Source organism: Calidris pugnax, unplaced genomic scaffold (genome assembly GCF_001431845.1).
Source record: "Calidris pugnax isolate Ruff unplaced genomic scaffold, ASM143184v1 scaffold44, whole genome shotgun sequence".
In the NCBI taxonomy this organism is placed as follows: domain Eukaryota; kingdom Metazoa; phylum Chordata; class Aves; order Charadriiformes; family Scolopacidae; genus Calidris; species Calidris pugnax.
In genome coordinates this window covers 25,121,645-25,138,243 of record NW_015094506.1, presented here as the reverse complement: position 1 = coordinate 25,138,243, position 16,599 = coordinate 25,121,645, and the positions used below count along the sequence as shown (strand labels likewise).

The window sequence follows — 16,599 nt, the reverse complement described above, 5'->3', positions numbered from 1 at the left end:
ACCCTGGCAGCAGCCCTACGGAACAGCTGTAAGCCCGGGTCACCTCCAGGCTCCATTTAGCACCTCTGCGAATTTAGGACATCATTATTCTGGAGCTTTTTAAAATTTCTTTCTCCCCCCCTTGACTTTTTTTTTTCTAGAGACAATGCCCTGAAACAATGTAAGAAAGTGTGTTACAGCCTGTCAAGCCAATGGTTGTACATCATGATACCAAGGGTGTGTGCTACAAGTGCTGGCCCTCGATTCGAAGGCATGTGAGAAAGCTTTGGAGAGAACAGTGGCCCCACTCCTTCCCCAGCTGACCACTGGGAACAGCCTCGAACACAGTCATCCCCAGAGACACATCTGGATTTCATCCCAGAAGGAACTGGTTGATTCATTCCAAAAAAAGAAAGCAGGCCTGAATAGGGAAACTGAGATGCTAAGACAGTGAAGGTATTTGTATATCCCTGCAGGCTCCCAACCTGCACATCTCATTTTGCTGTACAAGTTTAACAATGCTGGGAGTGAATCTTTCTGATATATGAAAGACAGGCTTTTGATGTATCATAGCATCAGAGATTTCTGTTTCATCAGACAAACTGATAACCATGTTTGGATATTTCTAGAAACTTGAAGACACTGACTGGGAAGCACCTTAAAATTTCACAGAGGGAAACTAAAATTGAAGATTTAAACTTAAGAAAAAAGCAAAGAAATTAAAATAAAATTACTTTTTTTATCTGCAGCTATTTTAAAAGGTCAGTAATTTCTTCAGGATTTATTGATGGGGAAAAATATTTTCTGTGGAAAAAAAATTGTTAATCTCTCTTTCCATTCTGTATCTTAAGAAATGCCTTATCTTTTGTTTATTTATCTGGGTGGTAGTATAAAGTTATAAGGTTCCCAGCGGCAAAATATTTTTTTCCATTCAAACTTACAAAATAAATACTTATACAATAGAACATTTTATAACAAAACAGTAAATTAAATACAATACTGGCTTCATGTTCTTTAGGCTCACCTCTCAGGATTCATAATCAGAGTGAATATATTAGGTCTTTGGGGAGCGTCTGATAAAAACTGTGCCTTTTTTCACATTTATGTGCTTAAACAAAGAGTTTATAGTTCCATCCAAGTTAATAATGAAATCCTAGCTGTTAGAACCTCATACATGAATACAACATTTCTCAATGTATGTTAGCGATAAAGTAGTCTCTCCATCATGTGTGAGAAGAGCCATGCAAGGCAAAAGCCCAGGAGCAATTCATGCTTAGCCAAGATATTTCCCTATGTGCCTGCTCCAAGCACATTTCATTGTCCTTAGAGAAACACAGGCACTTCCAAAGGGCCATCTGGACCTGATGGGCTCAGCCAGCCTCTGCAAGGCAAGGATGACAATGCTTTCCTTAGATCACTCTTGTCAAGTGTTTCAGGAATTATAGAATTAATTTAAAAAAAAAAAAGAAAGTAATTAAATTTTCTTTCTCAATTTGTACAATTTCTTCTATCTCTAGGTGGCTTTGTGCTCAGCTGATGAGGGGTTTGAACAACCTTTTCAATTAAGGAAGTATTAATAGGAAACGAAGCATTCTGTTGTGAGAAAACTAATTCCCTTTAGATGATGCTGGCTGCACAATACGTAAGGACAAAACCCTTCACCAAATACACAAAGACAAAAATCAAACCAAACCCAAAAGCTAGAAGTAAGCACCTATTGAGCTAACACAGATTAATCCCACAACTTCAGAGCAAAGCCACTTGTCCTATTTGGGAAATCATGATGACTGTGAGGAAGACAGAAAAAAGAAGCATCTGGTGAACAAAGCTGGACCTGAGATATTAAATAAGCTGGAACTAGGGAATGTTCTGCAAGCAGCTGTGAAGCTGCCTCTGCTTACTGAAAGAATGACCCTTTCAAAGAATAACCTGCTTTCACCTGCTTGGCCTTAGCTTCATGTCAGGACACAGACAGAGACAGAGAGGCATTTAATAAATATCTGAGCACGGCAGCTTGGCAGCCATTTCCACCTGAGGTTTGTAATTCAGGCCATTATAAACTTGGAGAAAAGACCATGTTTCTTTCATATGCATGTCAGTTGAAAGCAAAAGGGAGATAAACAAGAAAAACGAGACCACTAAGTTTTGAAGCGACTTTAACTCTGTGAAAATACATGGTGAATAAGAATATTTTCTGCCAAACACAGCTAAGATTCACACAAATGCATGTCTCAGGCCATACTTGGTAAGTGCTAGCTTCAGGGGATTTTCAGCCATCTACCATTTGTTTTGGGATTCATTTCACTCATCTTTACCATCTAGCAGTTACATATTCATTCATTGTGGTCATGGAGGTTCCCTCTGAAGGGAAAGACACTGTTAAGCCAAATCTCCTCCTGGAAATGCCAGTTGTAGGAAGGACCCAGAGGAGCACCAGTGGTTACTCTTACCATTATCACCGAGGAAAGGTTAGATGGTTACACAGATGCCTTACTGCTAGGCAACAGAAGCACCATGAGATAAATTCCAAAACCATGTAAATTTGGGGTAAAAAACATAATCCAGTCATACGCTGCCTAAATGGAAAGGTTCCTGAACCTCTTAATAGTCTGCAGCTCAGATGCTTTGTTGCATTCTTGAACTTAGATGCAGGAGCTATTGCAGCAACAACATTGGACATTTAGGTGGTCTGAATATGACTGTATTTGTGTAGTTAGTTACTTTCTGGGGGAAGTTGAGGCTTTGCTTTTTTTCCTTTCACTGCCGCCTTCTTAATATATCATTTCAGTTTTAAGGCTAGAATGTTAAATTGGTACAGTGTAATTAAAACTATTCACATGCTTTAAGCAACTAATACATAGTGTGAACAGAAGGGAGATCAGACAAGCTAAAGTGTCAGACTGTGTCCTTCCTTTTCATTAAAATTCAGGTTTCTGAGGAGTAACACATTCTGAACATTGATCAAATTGATTTATTTCCATTAGTTGTAAGTACCAATTAATTGCTGGCTGCTTTAATGAGAAATTAGATCGTTTTAACAGAAAGATCTAAACCCAATGTTCCATTGCACTGTTACCAGTCTCTCCAGTGGTACTTTACTTTACCACTAGAACACTAATAAAATCTTAATGTAAGTAGGAATATTACCATTGACATCAAACAAGGCCAACCAACTTATACACAGTGTAATATGACCTGCCCGAAAACAAGCCAGTATCTTTTTGTGCTTTTGCTCAACAGAAATTGATTTTTTCCTTCCTCTGACAACATTAGTTCTTGTAGGTCTGCAGAATTCATTAGGGCTGTATTATAGGTTTGGTGGATCCCACATGGGGGCTTTAATCAATCATAAAGTATACATCTATATTAACTTTTTTTTTGTTCTTCTCCTAGACAGGTTTCAGTATTTAACTCAATATTCAAAATAAAGTTAATTTTTTCAAATGATTGCTGTTGTTGATTTACGGTTGTGTTTGGTTGGATTTATCAATTTAGAAGAAAGAGATGCCAAAAAGGATACTAAACTGATTAAGGAAAAGACAAATCATATTCAAAGGGTGGTACAAAAACTTGGCTTCTTTAGTTCAGCAAGAGAAAGGCTGAGAAGGAATATGCTTGATCTTTATAAAAACACCGGAGTTTAAGTACTGGATATGATTCCATCTACTTTCAGCTACTGAAAAAATGGTATTCCAGAGAATAAATGCCTGTCCTGAGTAAACTTAGGCTGAAAATCAGAAAGACCTTTGTGGAAAGCATGTTTCAGGAGACCTTTCTAAGTGGATTGGAGAAGGAAAACCCAGATGACTTCTACAGTGGAAAATTTTCTGCCAAAATTTATTTGTTATAGTATTGGCAAAACTAATGGAATTCTGACTATCTCTAGTCCTCTTGTCCTCCATTCCTATTATGAACTTTTAAAGTCAGCAGAAAAGGCTACCATCTTCATGATCTCAGATGCATCACAGCTTACAACTAAAAATCTCTTTTCTGGTTTGCAGCTTTTATAAACCAGTTTGGGGCTTTCTGAAGTCAGCTGACCTGTGCTCTTTTTGCTCATTCCTAGTGAGCTGTTACATATGGTTAAATACTGCTGCTAAATACTGTTACAGCACAAGATTTACTCACCTAGCCCTACATGACCAAAATTTAGGCTTTTAATTTAATCCAGTTGTCAAAGGGTGTCAGCAGAGGTGTGGGCAGCCTTGAGCAGATTGCAGCTCCTTCTCAAGTACGTTTCCAAGACACGTGGGAAGAAGCAGCTCCTGAGATGCCTATTGCTTATCCATTGAGTTCAGAGGAAACCAAGACTAGAGGCCCAACTTTCCATCAGCTAAAATGAAGCAGGAAGAACCCGAGCCCTAACTACCACTTGTATTCCCTTGTATGAGTTAAAAACACCACCAAAGTCACCAGACTGCACAGCGTGGGCTCTTCACAGCGCACATCAAAATGTGTCTTTCAGGCATGTGGGTTGGGTGGTGCTAGTATAAGACAGTGAAAGTATTTTTCATAATTTCAAATAACTTCAATTTCTATGCCAGAGCAGTTTGAGTTAACTTTGTTCAAAAGAGCTCAAAAACACACAGAGTAGACCCTCCTTGTGGCAGTAGGACAAATGTCTAACTTTTTGTTCTCCTTCCTCCCAGCCCAGCCTCCTGCCTGTGAGGACAGATGCAGTGAGGAGCCAGTCAGACTCTTTCTGCTGTTTGGTCTTTCTCAGGGTTTTTTGGTAGCTGAACATCCCTGTTCCTCCCAGTCTGTACACATCTACATGGCCCACTGCTTATATTCCTCCCACACACACTTGTCCCTGGTAATTTTCTTTCTCTTTTCCAATATTTGGTCCCCTCTACATTTATTGAGTCTTCTGCCTCTAAGATCCTGACAAAACCAAGCAAGCCACCACACAACACTAAATCCATATTTTGGCCCTTACATTCTCTGTGCAAGCTGGAGGTCCAAGGCAGGAGCCTCACTGACTGGGAGCTAATCTTGTGTGGCTTCATGGCACTGACACAAAGGAGGAGTCTGGAACAGCTGCAGCAACAAGCTGCTACCACTTAAGGGAAATTATATTGCGTCTGATCACCTATTGGACCAATTGGTTTTAAGATATACAGGACCTAGTTCTTAAGCATGCCATTTTGCAACATACAGGGCAACAATAATTTTTAGAAGTAGGCTGATTTTTTTGAACTTCAATAATTTTTTGAAGTCTGCTGAGAACAGAATTATAAATTTTCCCTTAAATCAAGTACTTTGATGGATGAGAGGACCTAGGTTTAAGCGTGCTGTGTTGGGGAAATGCTCCTATAAATACTGATAACCATAAAAGAGTAGATAGCAGGAAAAATTAGCTTACTGTTTAGTCTGCCAATTAAGTTAGCTGATTTATTCTGCAAATTTTAAAGTCTAATAATCCTTGTCAGTTGACGATCCTGTTGCATATTAGTGGGTAGGCTGTATTTGAAATAAATTTAAGTGAAAATACAATATACATACATTACCATATTTAAGAAATTGCTTGTTTCCAAACAGCTACAGACATTGCTAAGGGCAAAAACTCATTTTTGCCTTTAGCTATACCGGATTTTAAAATCTGTAACTGTGAAAATAAACATTCTTTTAACATTAGTTTTATGTGCAGCTCAAAGTTAGTTGCTGTATCTGTGGACTATAAATATTATTGTGTATCGTAACTTGGTATTTTGTTCTAAGCCATGTTTCTTTAGTGATGGCTGAAATAATAGCTAAGAAAGAGGTTCTTAGGATCATATTATTTGGTTGATTAGCAGTAATAATTCCTAGCACTAATTGTAAAAGAGGTGATGTTCATAAAATCAGTTTTCCCAGAGCCCAACTTTCCTCTTTGGTAGTTCAGCAGAACCAGCTCATCAAATTCTCTCTAAGATACCTCCAAATGTTTTACCCTCAGCTATTGTGTAACAACTCTTGAGTAGCTCTTCGCTCATGGATTCAAAGGGAGCAGCCAGAAATTATTTATTTTGGGGGAAAGGTTCTTCTAACTCCTTGCCAGGCTCAGCACGTGTTCAGGTGAAGGCCAGTTCCCACAGGCGAGGCAGAAGGATTGTCACGGCCAGGCAGGCTGGATGGGGGCCACCTCATCAGCACAGATCATTCAGCCATATTAGCTGTATTGCTAAACATGACCCTGGCCTTAAGAGGCCTAAGGACAAAACAAAGAAGGAAATATCCAAACGTTACTACCTCTTGGAATTGGTCGCGTAAGGAAACAGAAAAGCAAAAGATGTTGGGATTCTTTTCACCCAGCTTTACCTGGATCAAGATTCCTGTCCTTGCCAGCACTGCAAACCATCAGCATAGCGCTCCAGCTCACTGCTGATTTCTCTTTAAGATGAGGGGCAGCTCAGCTGAGCCCTCTGAGAAGCTGAAGCTCGTGGTGGGTAACTGAAATGGCTCTTTCATCAGTACCTGAGGTTCTGCTGTGCAGCTGGGAGGACTGGCTCATGTCCATAGCAGCAACAGCATACTTGCTTCAATTTGCATGCACACATTCTCTGTCTAAACCTTTGTTAGAAAGATTATTTCAATTTTAAGAAAGGGATTTATTTTTTTAATTCACTTCAAGTAACTGAATTAAATCATGGAAGCAGTGAACCACCTAGGGAACTCTTTAGGAATAATGAGTACACGCAACCTCTACTCCCCCCCTCTATATACACACATGTGTGCATGCAAACATACACACACACACTTTATTCATGACTTTTTTTCCACCTGCGCTGACATGGCTGGGAATTTACAGCAGCATTGAAAAAATTACAAGCAGTACCTCAGAAATTCCACATTTTACTGAGCTATGTTATTAAGGCGCATTTGTCTGGCAGCCAAATGCTATGTCAGCCTCGTAATTGATTTACAGCAACATCTGTAAGAGTATTTGAGGAAGAGGAGGAAACCAATGTCCACTTTTGAATTTAGTGTTTCAATGAAACCAATGGTGATGGGAGATTCCCAAGCAGAAAACTCTAGAAATAAACAGCATGTTTAAAGAGATATATGTTAACTGTTACAAAAAGGGGGGGGTGGGAAAAGAAAAAAAAAAAAAAAACAAGCATTACTTTTCAGACAGTAGAATAACCAAAGCCTTTCCAGGCATGTTTTAACTTAGCTATATAAAACACCTGGCCCTAAAAAAGCAGACCTTTTTCTTTTTTTTTTTTTCCTGAGGAAAATATGAAACTTAAACAGGAAGCCAACATAGACTCAAAACTCCTTTGTGAAAGACCTCATTAAAAAAAAAAAGAAAAATCCCATCAAATTTATATAATAGTTACTTTGTAATTGCTATGAACTATATGAACAAATCCCTACTTTTCCATTTAAGAATGTTTTGTGAGAAGAAAAGAGGTCTAATACCATCGAAGAGCTGGAAAAGTTTGGATGGAAGAAAGAGATAGGAATACCTTTCCCAGATCCCTCTCCTCAGCCTCTGCACCTGCAATAACTTGCTTTTCTATTTGCTTACTGAATATTTTCTCAGCAAGACGGTAAGATGTTGAAGAAAGCAGGGAAGATAGCTGGTGGTATCTGGGAATGCTGAATAAGATTTCCATCATCTTGCAACATGGTGCTGTTTAAGCTTTGGTTTCTTTTAAAATGAAATGAAGCTGATCAAACCTTATAAACTAAGAAGTTTCCTCAGCTGCTTGGAGAGGTGACTGTGTGATGCAGCCTTTTATTTGCACTTCAGTTTCACAGGAGGGATGATTTGGGTGGTGCTCACACAGCTTCTCACAGATCTGCTGGAGCGAGGCTTGCCCTGTGGTGGGGGTCACACCGTCATTGTGGCTTCTCTCAGCACATGTGGCAGCAGCTCTGGAGAGTCCACTCAGTGTTAGTTCAGATGCAAAACCACCTTGGACCATGGAGAAAGTGGAGGGATCAGCTTCCTACAATTCTCAAAGTGTAGAGACCGGCACATTTCTAATCACACAGAAAGATATTAATCCTGTTTGCAACTATAGAAATCATTTGAATCAGAACTGCTAAGAAGAAAGCAGGAAGAGAAGCATGCTCTGATGGCAATGAGAATCAATCCACAAGGACCTGCCAAATGCAGATCAAATGGATTTGGGAAGAGGGATGTGCAGTGGGGAGAGAACAAGCAACAGCTCTGACCACACCAGTCTCTGTGCTGGGTCTGTGTTGCCCTGATAACTCAAAGGGCTCTCCACTCAATATTCTGGTTCTGGATGGAACAGCAAGAATTTAAAAATAAAAATGAAAATAATTTTGCATCAATAAGTAGTTTCAAAATGAAAAATCAGAGCTTTTCCATTTTTTTAGAATTTTTTTCATGTCCTGATTTAAGTTAATTTAGTAAATCAACAACAGTGTCTCTGTGTCACAGAGCTTCTTTTTGATTTCACCTTCTTTTTTTCTTTTAAAACTACTTTGAGTGAAAATGCTGTTTCAGATGAAACTGCTAGACTGTGCTGGTAGGTGAAATAACACAGTTGTTACAAGCTACAGAGCAATAAACAAGCACATTTTTAAAATGAGGCACTTAAGAACCTCAGTTTATACTAAAGCATAATGTTATTCATTAAGTTAATGCAGCTTTCTGATTAGTCATATTTTCCATCATCGCCATCATTTTACTACCTTGTCTACTGTGTGGCCACAGTTATGCGAAATTTAATTCATTCTTAGTACTATTTTACACATAGGTTTTTGTCCCCTTGCCAAAATCTGAAAGCAGATTAACTTTTCCCTGCTTAGAGAAAATACCTGCGAGGGTGCTGCCAGCGCCGCTGACACTTTCCATTCTTTTGCTTACATGGAAGGCTGTGTAAGCTCATTATGATGGGGGCCATGTTTCCCCTTTCCTGAGGGAAGGTTAATAGAGAAAGAAGTTTACGCTAATAAAGAACATGATCAGCGTGTGGCAGAAGCCAGGCTCTGGGCAGTTGGCTGCTGTAGCACTGATGCTTTTTAATGCTGTTGGTACATAGACCTGCAGCAGGTAGCAGTGCAAGTACAGTTTATTTTAAGTCAAGAGTAGCTAGTTTCAGTTATAAGACCTGGCTAGTTTATATATATGTCTTGTAGCTTCTTCACTGCTGCGCTGGTGAGCCCTAGCTGTTAAAAACCTATTGAATAGAAGCCTCATTTGTAACAATTACTATCTGGTACCAGTGGATCAAATATTTTTTGTGTGACCTCTCTGTTTTTCAACTATGTCAGTCACTAGTCTGCAATACCTTTCTGCACGCAAAAAGGTGAGTCATGAGCACAGCAAGGGCAAACGTGACGCCAAATGAAGAACTAAGTCTTTCTGGTTATTTCTAAGAGTCTAGAATCACAATGAGATTGAAAACCAGTTTCAAAAACTCTGACATTTCTGGGGAAAATGTGTGTATCTCTTCAGATGCAATTCTCCCTGACACCTGGAGAGCTCTTTGTCAGCAACAATTCTGCTGTACGTGGACCAAGCAACAAACAAATATCTCACCAAGTATCTCCAGCCCATCTGTACTGTGTCCTGCAGAAAATGATACAGCTGCCCCATTCAAGGGCTGATAGAATGGCAGCTCTAACTCCTTCAAAAGCTTATTGAACTGTGTTATGAGAAGTAAACATTAAAATCTGCACAAGGGAATTATTCAAAACCACTTTATGATATGACAGGAATCACAAAATCATAGAATACCAGGTTGGAAGGGATCTCAAGGATCATCTAGTCCAACCTTCTTGGCAAAAGCATGGCCTGGACAAGCTGGCCCAGCACCTTGTCCAGTTGAATCTTAAAAGGGTCCAATGATGTGGAATCCACCACCTCCCTGGGGAAAATATTCCAATGACTGATTGTCCTCATTGTGAAAAATTTTCCTTGTGTCCAACTGGAATCTCCCCAGGATTAACTTGTACCCATTACCCCTTATCTATTTCACTTGATTCCTTGTAAAAGGGAAGTCTCCATCTTCTTTGTAACCACCCTTTAAATACTGGAACATGGTGGTAAGGTCTCCCCTAAGCTTCCTTTTCTCAAGGCTGAACAAACCCAATTCTCTCAGCTTCTCCATGCACATGGACACAGGAAGTGCTGAAAATAAGTAGGATGCAGGTTGCTATGGCACATGAGGGACTCTTTACACCATGCTGCATACAAGTCTTTCAAAGTAAAGGCCTACAAAAACTCAAAGCCTGTCTTATATTCAGGGGATCTTATTGCCTCTGTCAAGCAAGAAAGATTGTAATTTCCAGTGCCATGATATTGCTGAGTTTAAAATTAGTCACTGTCCATTTCAGAACTTAGTATATACAGGTGCTCAGACTGCAAACTCCTGCATTGCACTTGTTGGTGAACAGCCCATGGTCGACAGTCAAGCTGAACGGTTACAACAGGAAAGCACTTGTTGATGGCTGAGGAAAAGTGACCATGCAGAAGCCCTAGCAGCAGTCCATAATCTAGAATAATTTATGGTTCTGTTCTCTCTTGTGTGGGAAATAAAATCCTGGCCTCAAGTCACAAAGCCTAAATTTGTTTTACAAGCAGTGATCTTAAATTACTACCAACTTCACTCTCAGGTCCTGTTGTCCCATAGCATTCTTGAGTCACATTGATCACAGACATTCTGACACAGTGGACCCCGCGGACCACACGACTCTGGGAAACTATGTATCGCACCAGCAATATTTAGTCTTGAACACAAACACAGACTAACAAACAGATCTTGCTTTTTTGTCTACCAGAAAAGGAGATTTTTAGAGGCAGTAAGACATAACTCTCCAGCTGACATGCTCTTTGGTGCGTGCGCTGCTTTTTGGCATTTTAGAGCACTGAGTGAATATACACAGAAAATATTGTCAAGATGATGGCAACGCATGTATTGTATTACAAATATTTTGTGTGTCTCCTCCACTACCGATAAAGTGCGTATTCATACCACGAGGTTCCTAAAGCTGTGCTAGCCTGTCTCCCCACGCCTCCTCTCCTCTCCTCCAGCGCCCAGCCACTACTGACTTAGTGCCTTCAACTGCACTGTGAGCTGTAAACTGAACACATCTGTCCTAGCCTCCAACCACAGTGACAGGGCAAATAAAGAAACTGCACAGAGAGTAGTGTGGGATGCCAAAGAGGGTCCCCAAAGGACACAGGCGCGGTATTGAGCTACCAGAGAAAAACAAGCACGGGAAACGAGAGAGGGCTCCTGAGCCTTTCAGTAAGTGATAGGATGTGCACATACGTTGTAGCAGTGGAACTACTGAAGCCCAACACTCAGGCACAACAGTGAGCAACACTTTTCAGCACACCTAAGTGACCAAAGACACTATGGCTTTTATCCCCTGCTGTAATACTTCCCTAAAACATAATAAAGCAAGACACCTGGTAAACTCTTCACCTGAGTAAAACCGCATGTGCAAGACCTGCACCTTGTTATACATTAGTTTCCTCCCTTCCCTGCACAGGCCGAGGCTCCCCCCCTCTTATTTTCTTAGTAAGATAATTTCATGCAGCTGCTGAATTAACAGCCACCTAGTCAGGCATATTCTCCGTGACAAAGAAATACACAGTTAGAAAAAAGGGGAGAAGACTTCACTTAGAAAACATAATTCTCTGAGATGTGTCACATCTGCAACAAGAAGTCTTACAAGTAGCAAGTAAAATTTCTCCTTACATTTATACTTGAAAAGAAACACAATCCCCAGTTATGGTCCTGGCTTCTAAGGTTGGCAGAACCCAAATGTCTGCAGTATAAATCTTCATGCATGTTTAATGGATCCTGAATCTTAAGTCTTACTTTTAAGCTGCTTTGAAGCAGTTCAAGGAATAAGACCCAAGTGTTCAAGAGATCCCCAAGACTGAAGTAAGAAATGTTTGGTGACACTAATAAGTCCTCACTTGGAAAAGTAGCAATATTCTTCAGCAGAAAGTTTGGGCCTAACCCTTTGCCATCATGGCACTGTCAAAATCCATTTACAGTTACGAATTCTAAATTAAAGCATTTGGTTCTGAAATACTGTAGTGTTTCTCCAGGTTTTATGTGTTCGAAATAGTAACAGTTGAGAAACTACACAGGTATTCCCCCAGCACCATCTCAGATACACCATTAAGGTTATTCAGTTAGGAAGTGTTTGCTCCAGAGAGATTCTGATAAAGTTACTCCATTTTTTGTCTAGAATTATTAAAGTTATTATTCAGGGCTTGCAGGAATTGTACCTCAGCAATTGTTTGTAAAAGTTCACTGGGTAAAACATTTTGCTGTGTAAAGCATTAAGAGGATACTGCCTTTAAAGAACATTTTACAAGTTTGAAGTAAGCTCATGACAAGATTCCAGTTGCTGCTGGACATTAAACTGCACAATGTCTGTTTTGTCATTCAGCAACACTTGTTTCTCATTCCAAGACTCTGAGAAGCAGCGTGAGCATTGCTCATTGTTGGCCACAATTTATTCCCCCATCACATTAACTTAGGATTTAGCTTTCAGCTGCATAAGTATCAAACTACCATCTCCCATACATCTGGATCGTCAGAGGGGGAGAGAGAATGAAGGAAAACACTTGCAAGCCTTTAAAACAGATGTTTGCTTACATCAGCCGTCTCTAAAAGAACTATTAAGATACTGCAAGTATTTTACAGTTTACAGATTGCCACTATATTTAACTACAAGCAACTTACTAAACCTGAAAACTCACAATGGCAGAAAAGATGCCTTAAATACCCAGAAATGGAAATTTTAGTCATTCGTATTTTTAGGATGCTAAGTGCAACTTGATGGGAAGCATTTAAAATTCAGTTGTTGACCCTGAACATTTATTTGGGTACAGAGCTCCATGTCCTTGGAAGATTAGGATCTTTATATTCTCCAAAAAAAAGTATTCAAGGGAGAAAATGAAAAAGGAATAAAACGACACTGCCACTGTTCCCAACCTTCCCCCACTACAGAAAATAAATTTAAAGCTTGTTTTTCATGATGGACCTTTCACATGGAGTCTTAAGTATAAACATTAATTCTGAAATGAAAGATGTACTTACTGTTTTTAGGTTTCTTTAGTCTTTTAGATACGTGAAAAAAGCAATGTCTGGTTACAAACACAAGCTATCACAGACCCCAGCTCTCCTCCCCCTAAAAAAGCTGGGGTCACTGGGGCGAGGGGGGAGAAAAAGGAGAGTCATCAAGTGAATCAAATTTAAGATTTCTTGCCTTACTGACTTATAGCTTTGTGCCTAACTCAGGAAAAAATAATCTTTTTCAAAATGCACTTAATTATAATCAAATACCCATATCAATGTCTGTCACCACATCAGCACATCTGGCAGCAATGAAGACAAATTAACAATAAGACTCAGAAAATCTGGCAATATGATCAACTAAAGCACGCAAAATCCATTTCTACACTTAGACCACCAGTGACTAAGGATGGATTAACTTCCTGTCTCTAATACTGGCGCCTAAATTAAAGGGAAATTGCATTGCAATCTGGGTACCAGGTTTCTGGCTACAAACAACAAAAAGCCCTTAGCTCAGCTACACCAGGCAGCGAAACCTTTGCTCTAGCTTTAGCCATGATGTCTGTGATGGTCTAGTCTAACACCTGCTTTTAATTTAGTTTAAAAGAAGCAATTTGGCAAGCATGTAAGTTTGCACCTTCAAAGTAGACAGACATAAAAAGCCGATGTCCTGTAACATTAACCATTCTGGAGTCTTGCTGTTTTAATGCAGCGATGACAACAGGATTCACAGCTTTTTAAAATAGTAGGTATCTGTATACAGAAAACCAAAATAGAGTGTTTTCACTTAGTTTTAATTACCATTTTATAGTGAGCAATCCTCTTTCTCTGACTGCATATAGTTAAAGCCACTGGGTTCATTACTGCAGATTTAATCCAGCAAAAATTTACAATTGCTCAACTTGATTGAGCAACTGAATAAAGCACAGATCTCATCTATAACCAGAAAAGAGCAGCTGAATAAGGAACAGAAGCGTAAGTTAAACCAAAGAAAACATTATCTTGTACTTGGGTTACCTTCTTATGTTGGGTGTGGAAGTGGTTGCAGAAGGAAAAAAAAAAAAAAAAGGGGAGAAAGGGTATGGGAAAGTAAAAACTCAGGCATGCACTGCATATTTGGCAAATGCTTAACACTAAGCCACTTAGAAAACAGTGATGCTACCAGGCAGGCATCCAGTGCCTTTCTTCTTCTTTAACTAAACAGCTCGATGTGGATTTGTGCACCTACTGTGCTCAGCCTCCACCAGAGGCACACACACTGTTTGCACACAGGCACAGGCAGACCCCTCGGTGCTACAGCCTTGCACGCCCGAAAACTGAGAACGTGTGCGTGGCACATCTGAGAGTGGGAATTCACAAAGTGGAAGATTTGCACACTTAGTTTGGCACAAATATCCTCAACCCACCTTATCAGCCACCAGTAATTGTGGCGGGAACCACACCCGCCCGTAGAAGCTGAACATATTTAACACAGTAAATCCAGAGATACAAGTTTGAGTCAAATAAAGGTGCAGACACACAACATAAGGCAAACATAATTCATGCTTTTCATTCTCCATACGCTAATGTGGGTCAGAGACCACCTGGCAGCATATTTTATTAAAAGTAATGTGCAAATAAGATGCATGATACCTGCAAACAGCATGGGGTTTCCATTTGTAAAAAGGTACAAGTAACAGTACAAAATTAGAATGATTACTATTCATTTCAATAAAATGAAGTCTGACATAGAAATACATATGCTGTATTATTTACACCATTAATTTACAAAAGATATTATTTGCATAAAACAAAGCTATAAAATAATTAGAAATATAGTATTTTTTTAATAAGGAATGTTTTCCCTGTATAAAAACGTAGAGCATTTTGGCAATTATGCTTTATTTGAATAAAAATGCATTTATTTGTTCTGAATTCATAGCATCATGTGGTTTCTTTCTTCCCTTCTTCCTCTCCTTATTCCCTTTTTAAATAAAATTCCACACTGAGGTAGTAGTATGTCAAAGTATTTCTTTGGTTCCAGGAGTCAATGGCAGGTCCAAAAGGAGCTATGTATCCAAATCACAGGATTGGAAAGCTGAAGTCCTAAAGTTTTCAAAGGGCTGCTTGTAAGTATAAATGCTATTTTCTCCCCTAGAAACTGTCCTTTCCTTTCCATCTTCATCTGCCTCTGCATCAAAGTCCAGTGAGGCATGAGGATTATTATGGGAGATTTTTGGTTGGCAATTTGCTGGCTGTCTACAACTTGAAAGAGAGTCCAGCTGAGGCCTCCATAAAGGCTTTCCAAATGTTCCTGAAAGATAGTGTGGAAGTAAGTAAGTACAGAAATACTGATCCTAACAGTTGTGTGTTTCACTAAGCGCTACACATTACAATGCAAGCCAAAGATCAACACACGCAAAAGCTCACCAAAGTTAGATTTTACTTAACCATTATTTTACCCCTTAAAGAGAAAATAGCCATGTGATCACAAGCATAAGGCAAGATTCTGCCACCTGAGACGTTAAAAACATTTCCAAAGTAAATGTATAGCCACACATAACTTCAATACTTTTGTTTTTATGACTACTCCCATGCTGATTTTTCTTTGGGGAGGGTGGTATAGGGGGAGGCAGACTCACAGACCAAACTGCAAACATTATCACAAGATACTAAGAAATCTGCATGATAATGCGAAAGTCAGAAGAGTGTCCCTATTGTCTTCTTCAGTGAATGGACGACACATGAAATGTGCCATGCCATTCAGCAAAAATAAATAAAATTAAAAAAAAAACAAACCCAACATGTATAGGTTTATACAAAATCTTCCCACTGTGCAATCTGAATGCTAAACCAATCTTTTTCTGGCTAGCATCTCCCATTAACAATAAAGGTCGCGCCAGTCAAATTCTCCATTCACACCTGTTCATGTCTTTGCCCTCAACTGGCTAGAACAGATGTAGCCCAAAGAGAATTTGGCATTTATTAATTGTTATCTGGATTCACTAGACAGAAAATAATTAGTGCGCCTGTCACTCTTCACCATTGGGAAGGTGTTAGCGTCAACCTCTCTGCATGAAGGGCCTTCTCTTTCTTTCACTGAAGAAAGATATGGCCGTCACAAGTCGTAGTGTCTGTAAGTAACACTCAAAAGACTTATTTTCAGAAGACAATGTGCCACAGGCTGATTTGGAAGAACCCTGGTTTTATTTCAGTAGTCACTGAACACTACCACCATTAATAAATTTTGCACCCAAAAAGCCATACTTCTAGTTTTGCTTAGTTGCTAAAAGCAAAGGTTTCAAGTAAAACTGTAATCTGAGAAGTTACTAAAAATAGATTTGGACAAGGTCCATATTTGCATCAAGGGCTTGCAGAGCAATTTTGCTCCTAACACAGTAGGAAAGGATGTGCCTCACAGCACCAAAGCTAAAAATGAATCCTATCTTTAAAAAAATCCAAGCTGTGAAGTTTCTGGCTCATGCATTAACAGTGATGTCAATGCCAGCTTCACTGTGATTGCAGAGGCACAAGGGGGGCTGAATTTGAAGACGGTGATGCTGAAGAAGTGAATCCACAACTATAGATGAGAAGTCTATCAGGACTTTTTCTACAGCTACCACCTCCAAGACCTAAC

General features: G+C 39.5%; 1 protein-coding gene across 1 annotated transcript in view; it reads right to left on the bottom strand.

Annotated features, from left to right (window-relative positions):
• Positions 1-14,507: 14,507 nt before the first annotated feature.
• LRIG3 (leucine-rich repeats and immunoglobulin-like domains 3) overlaps positions 14,508-16,599 on the bottom strand; it is a 35,573-nt gene continuing 33,481 nt past the window's right edge. The window contains exon 19 of the mRNA XM_014963332.1: positions 14,508-15,276. Within this exon, the coding sequence (XP_014818818.1) occupies positions 15,032-15,276 (245 nt within the window). The 3' untranslated portion in view covers positions 14,508-15,031. The remainder of the gene's footprint in view (positions 15,277-16,599) is intronic.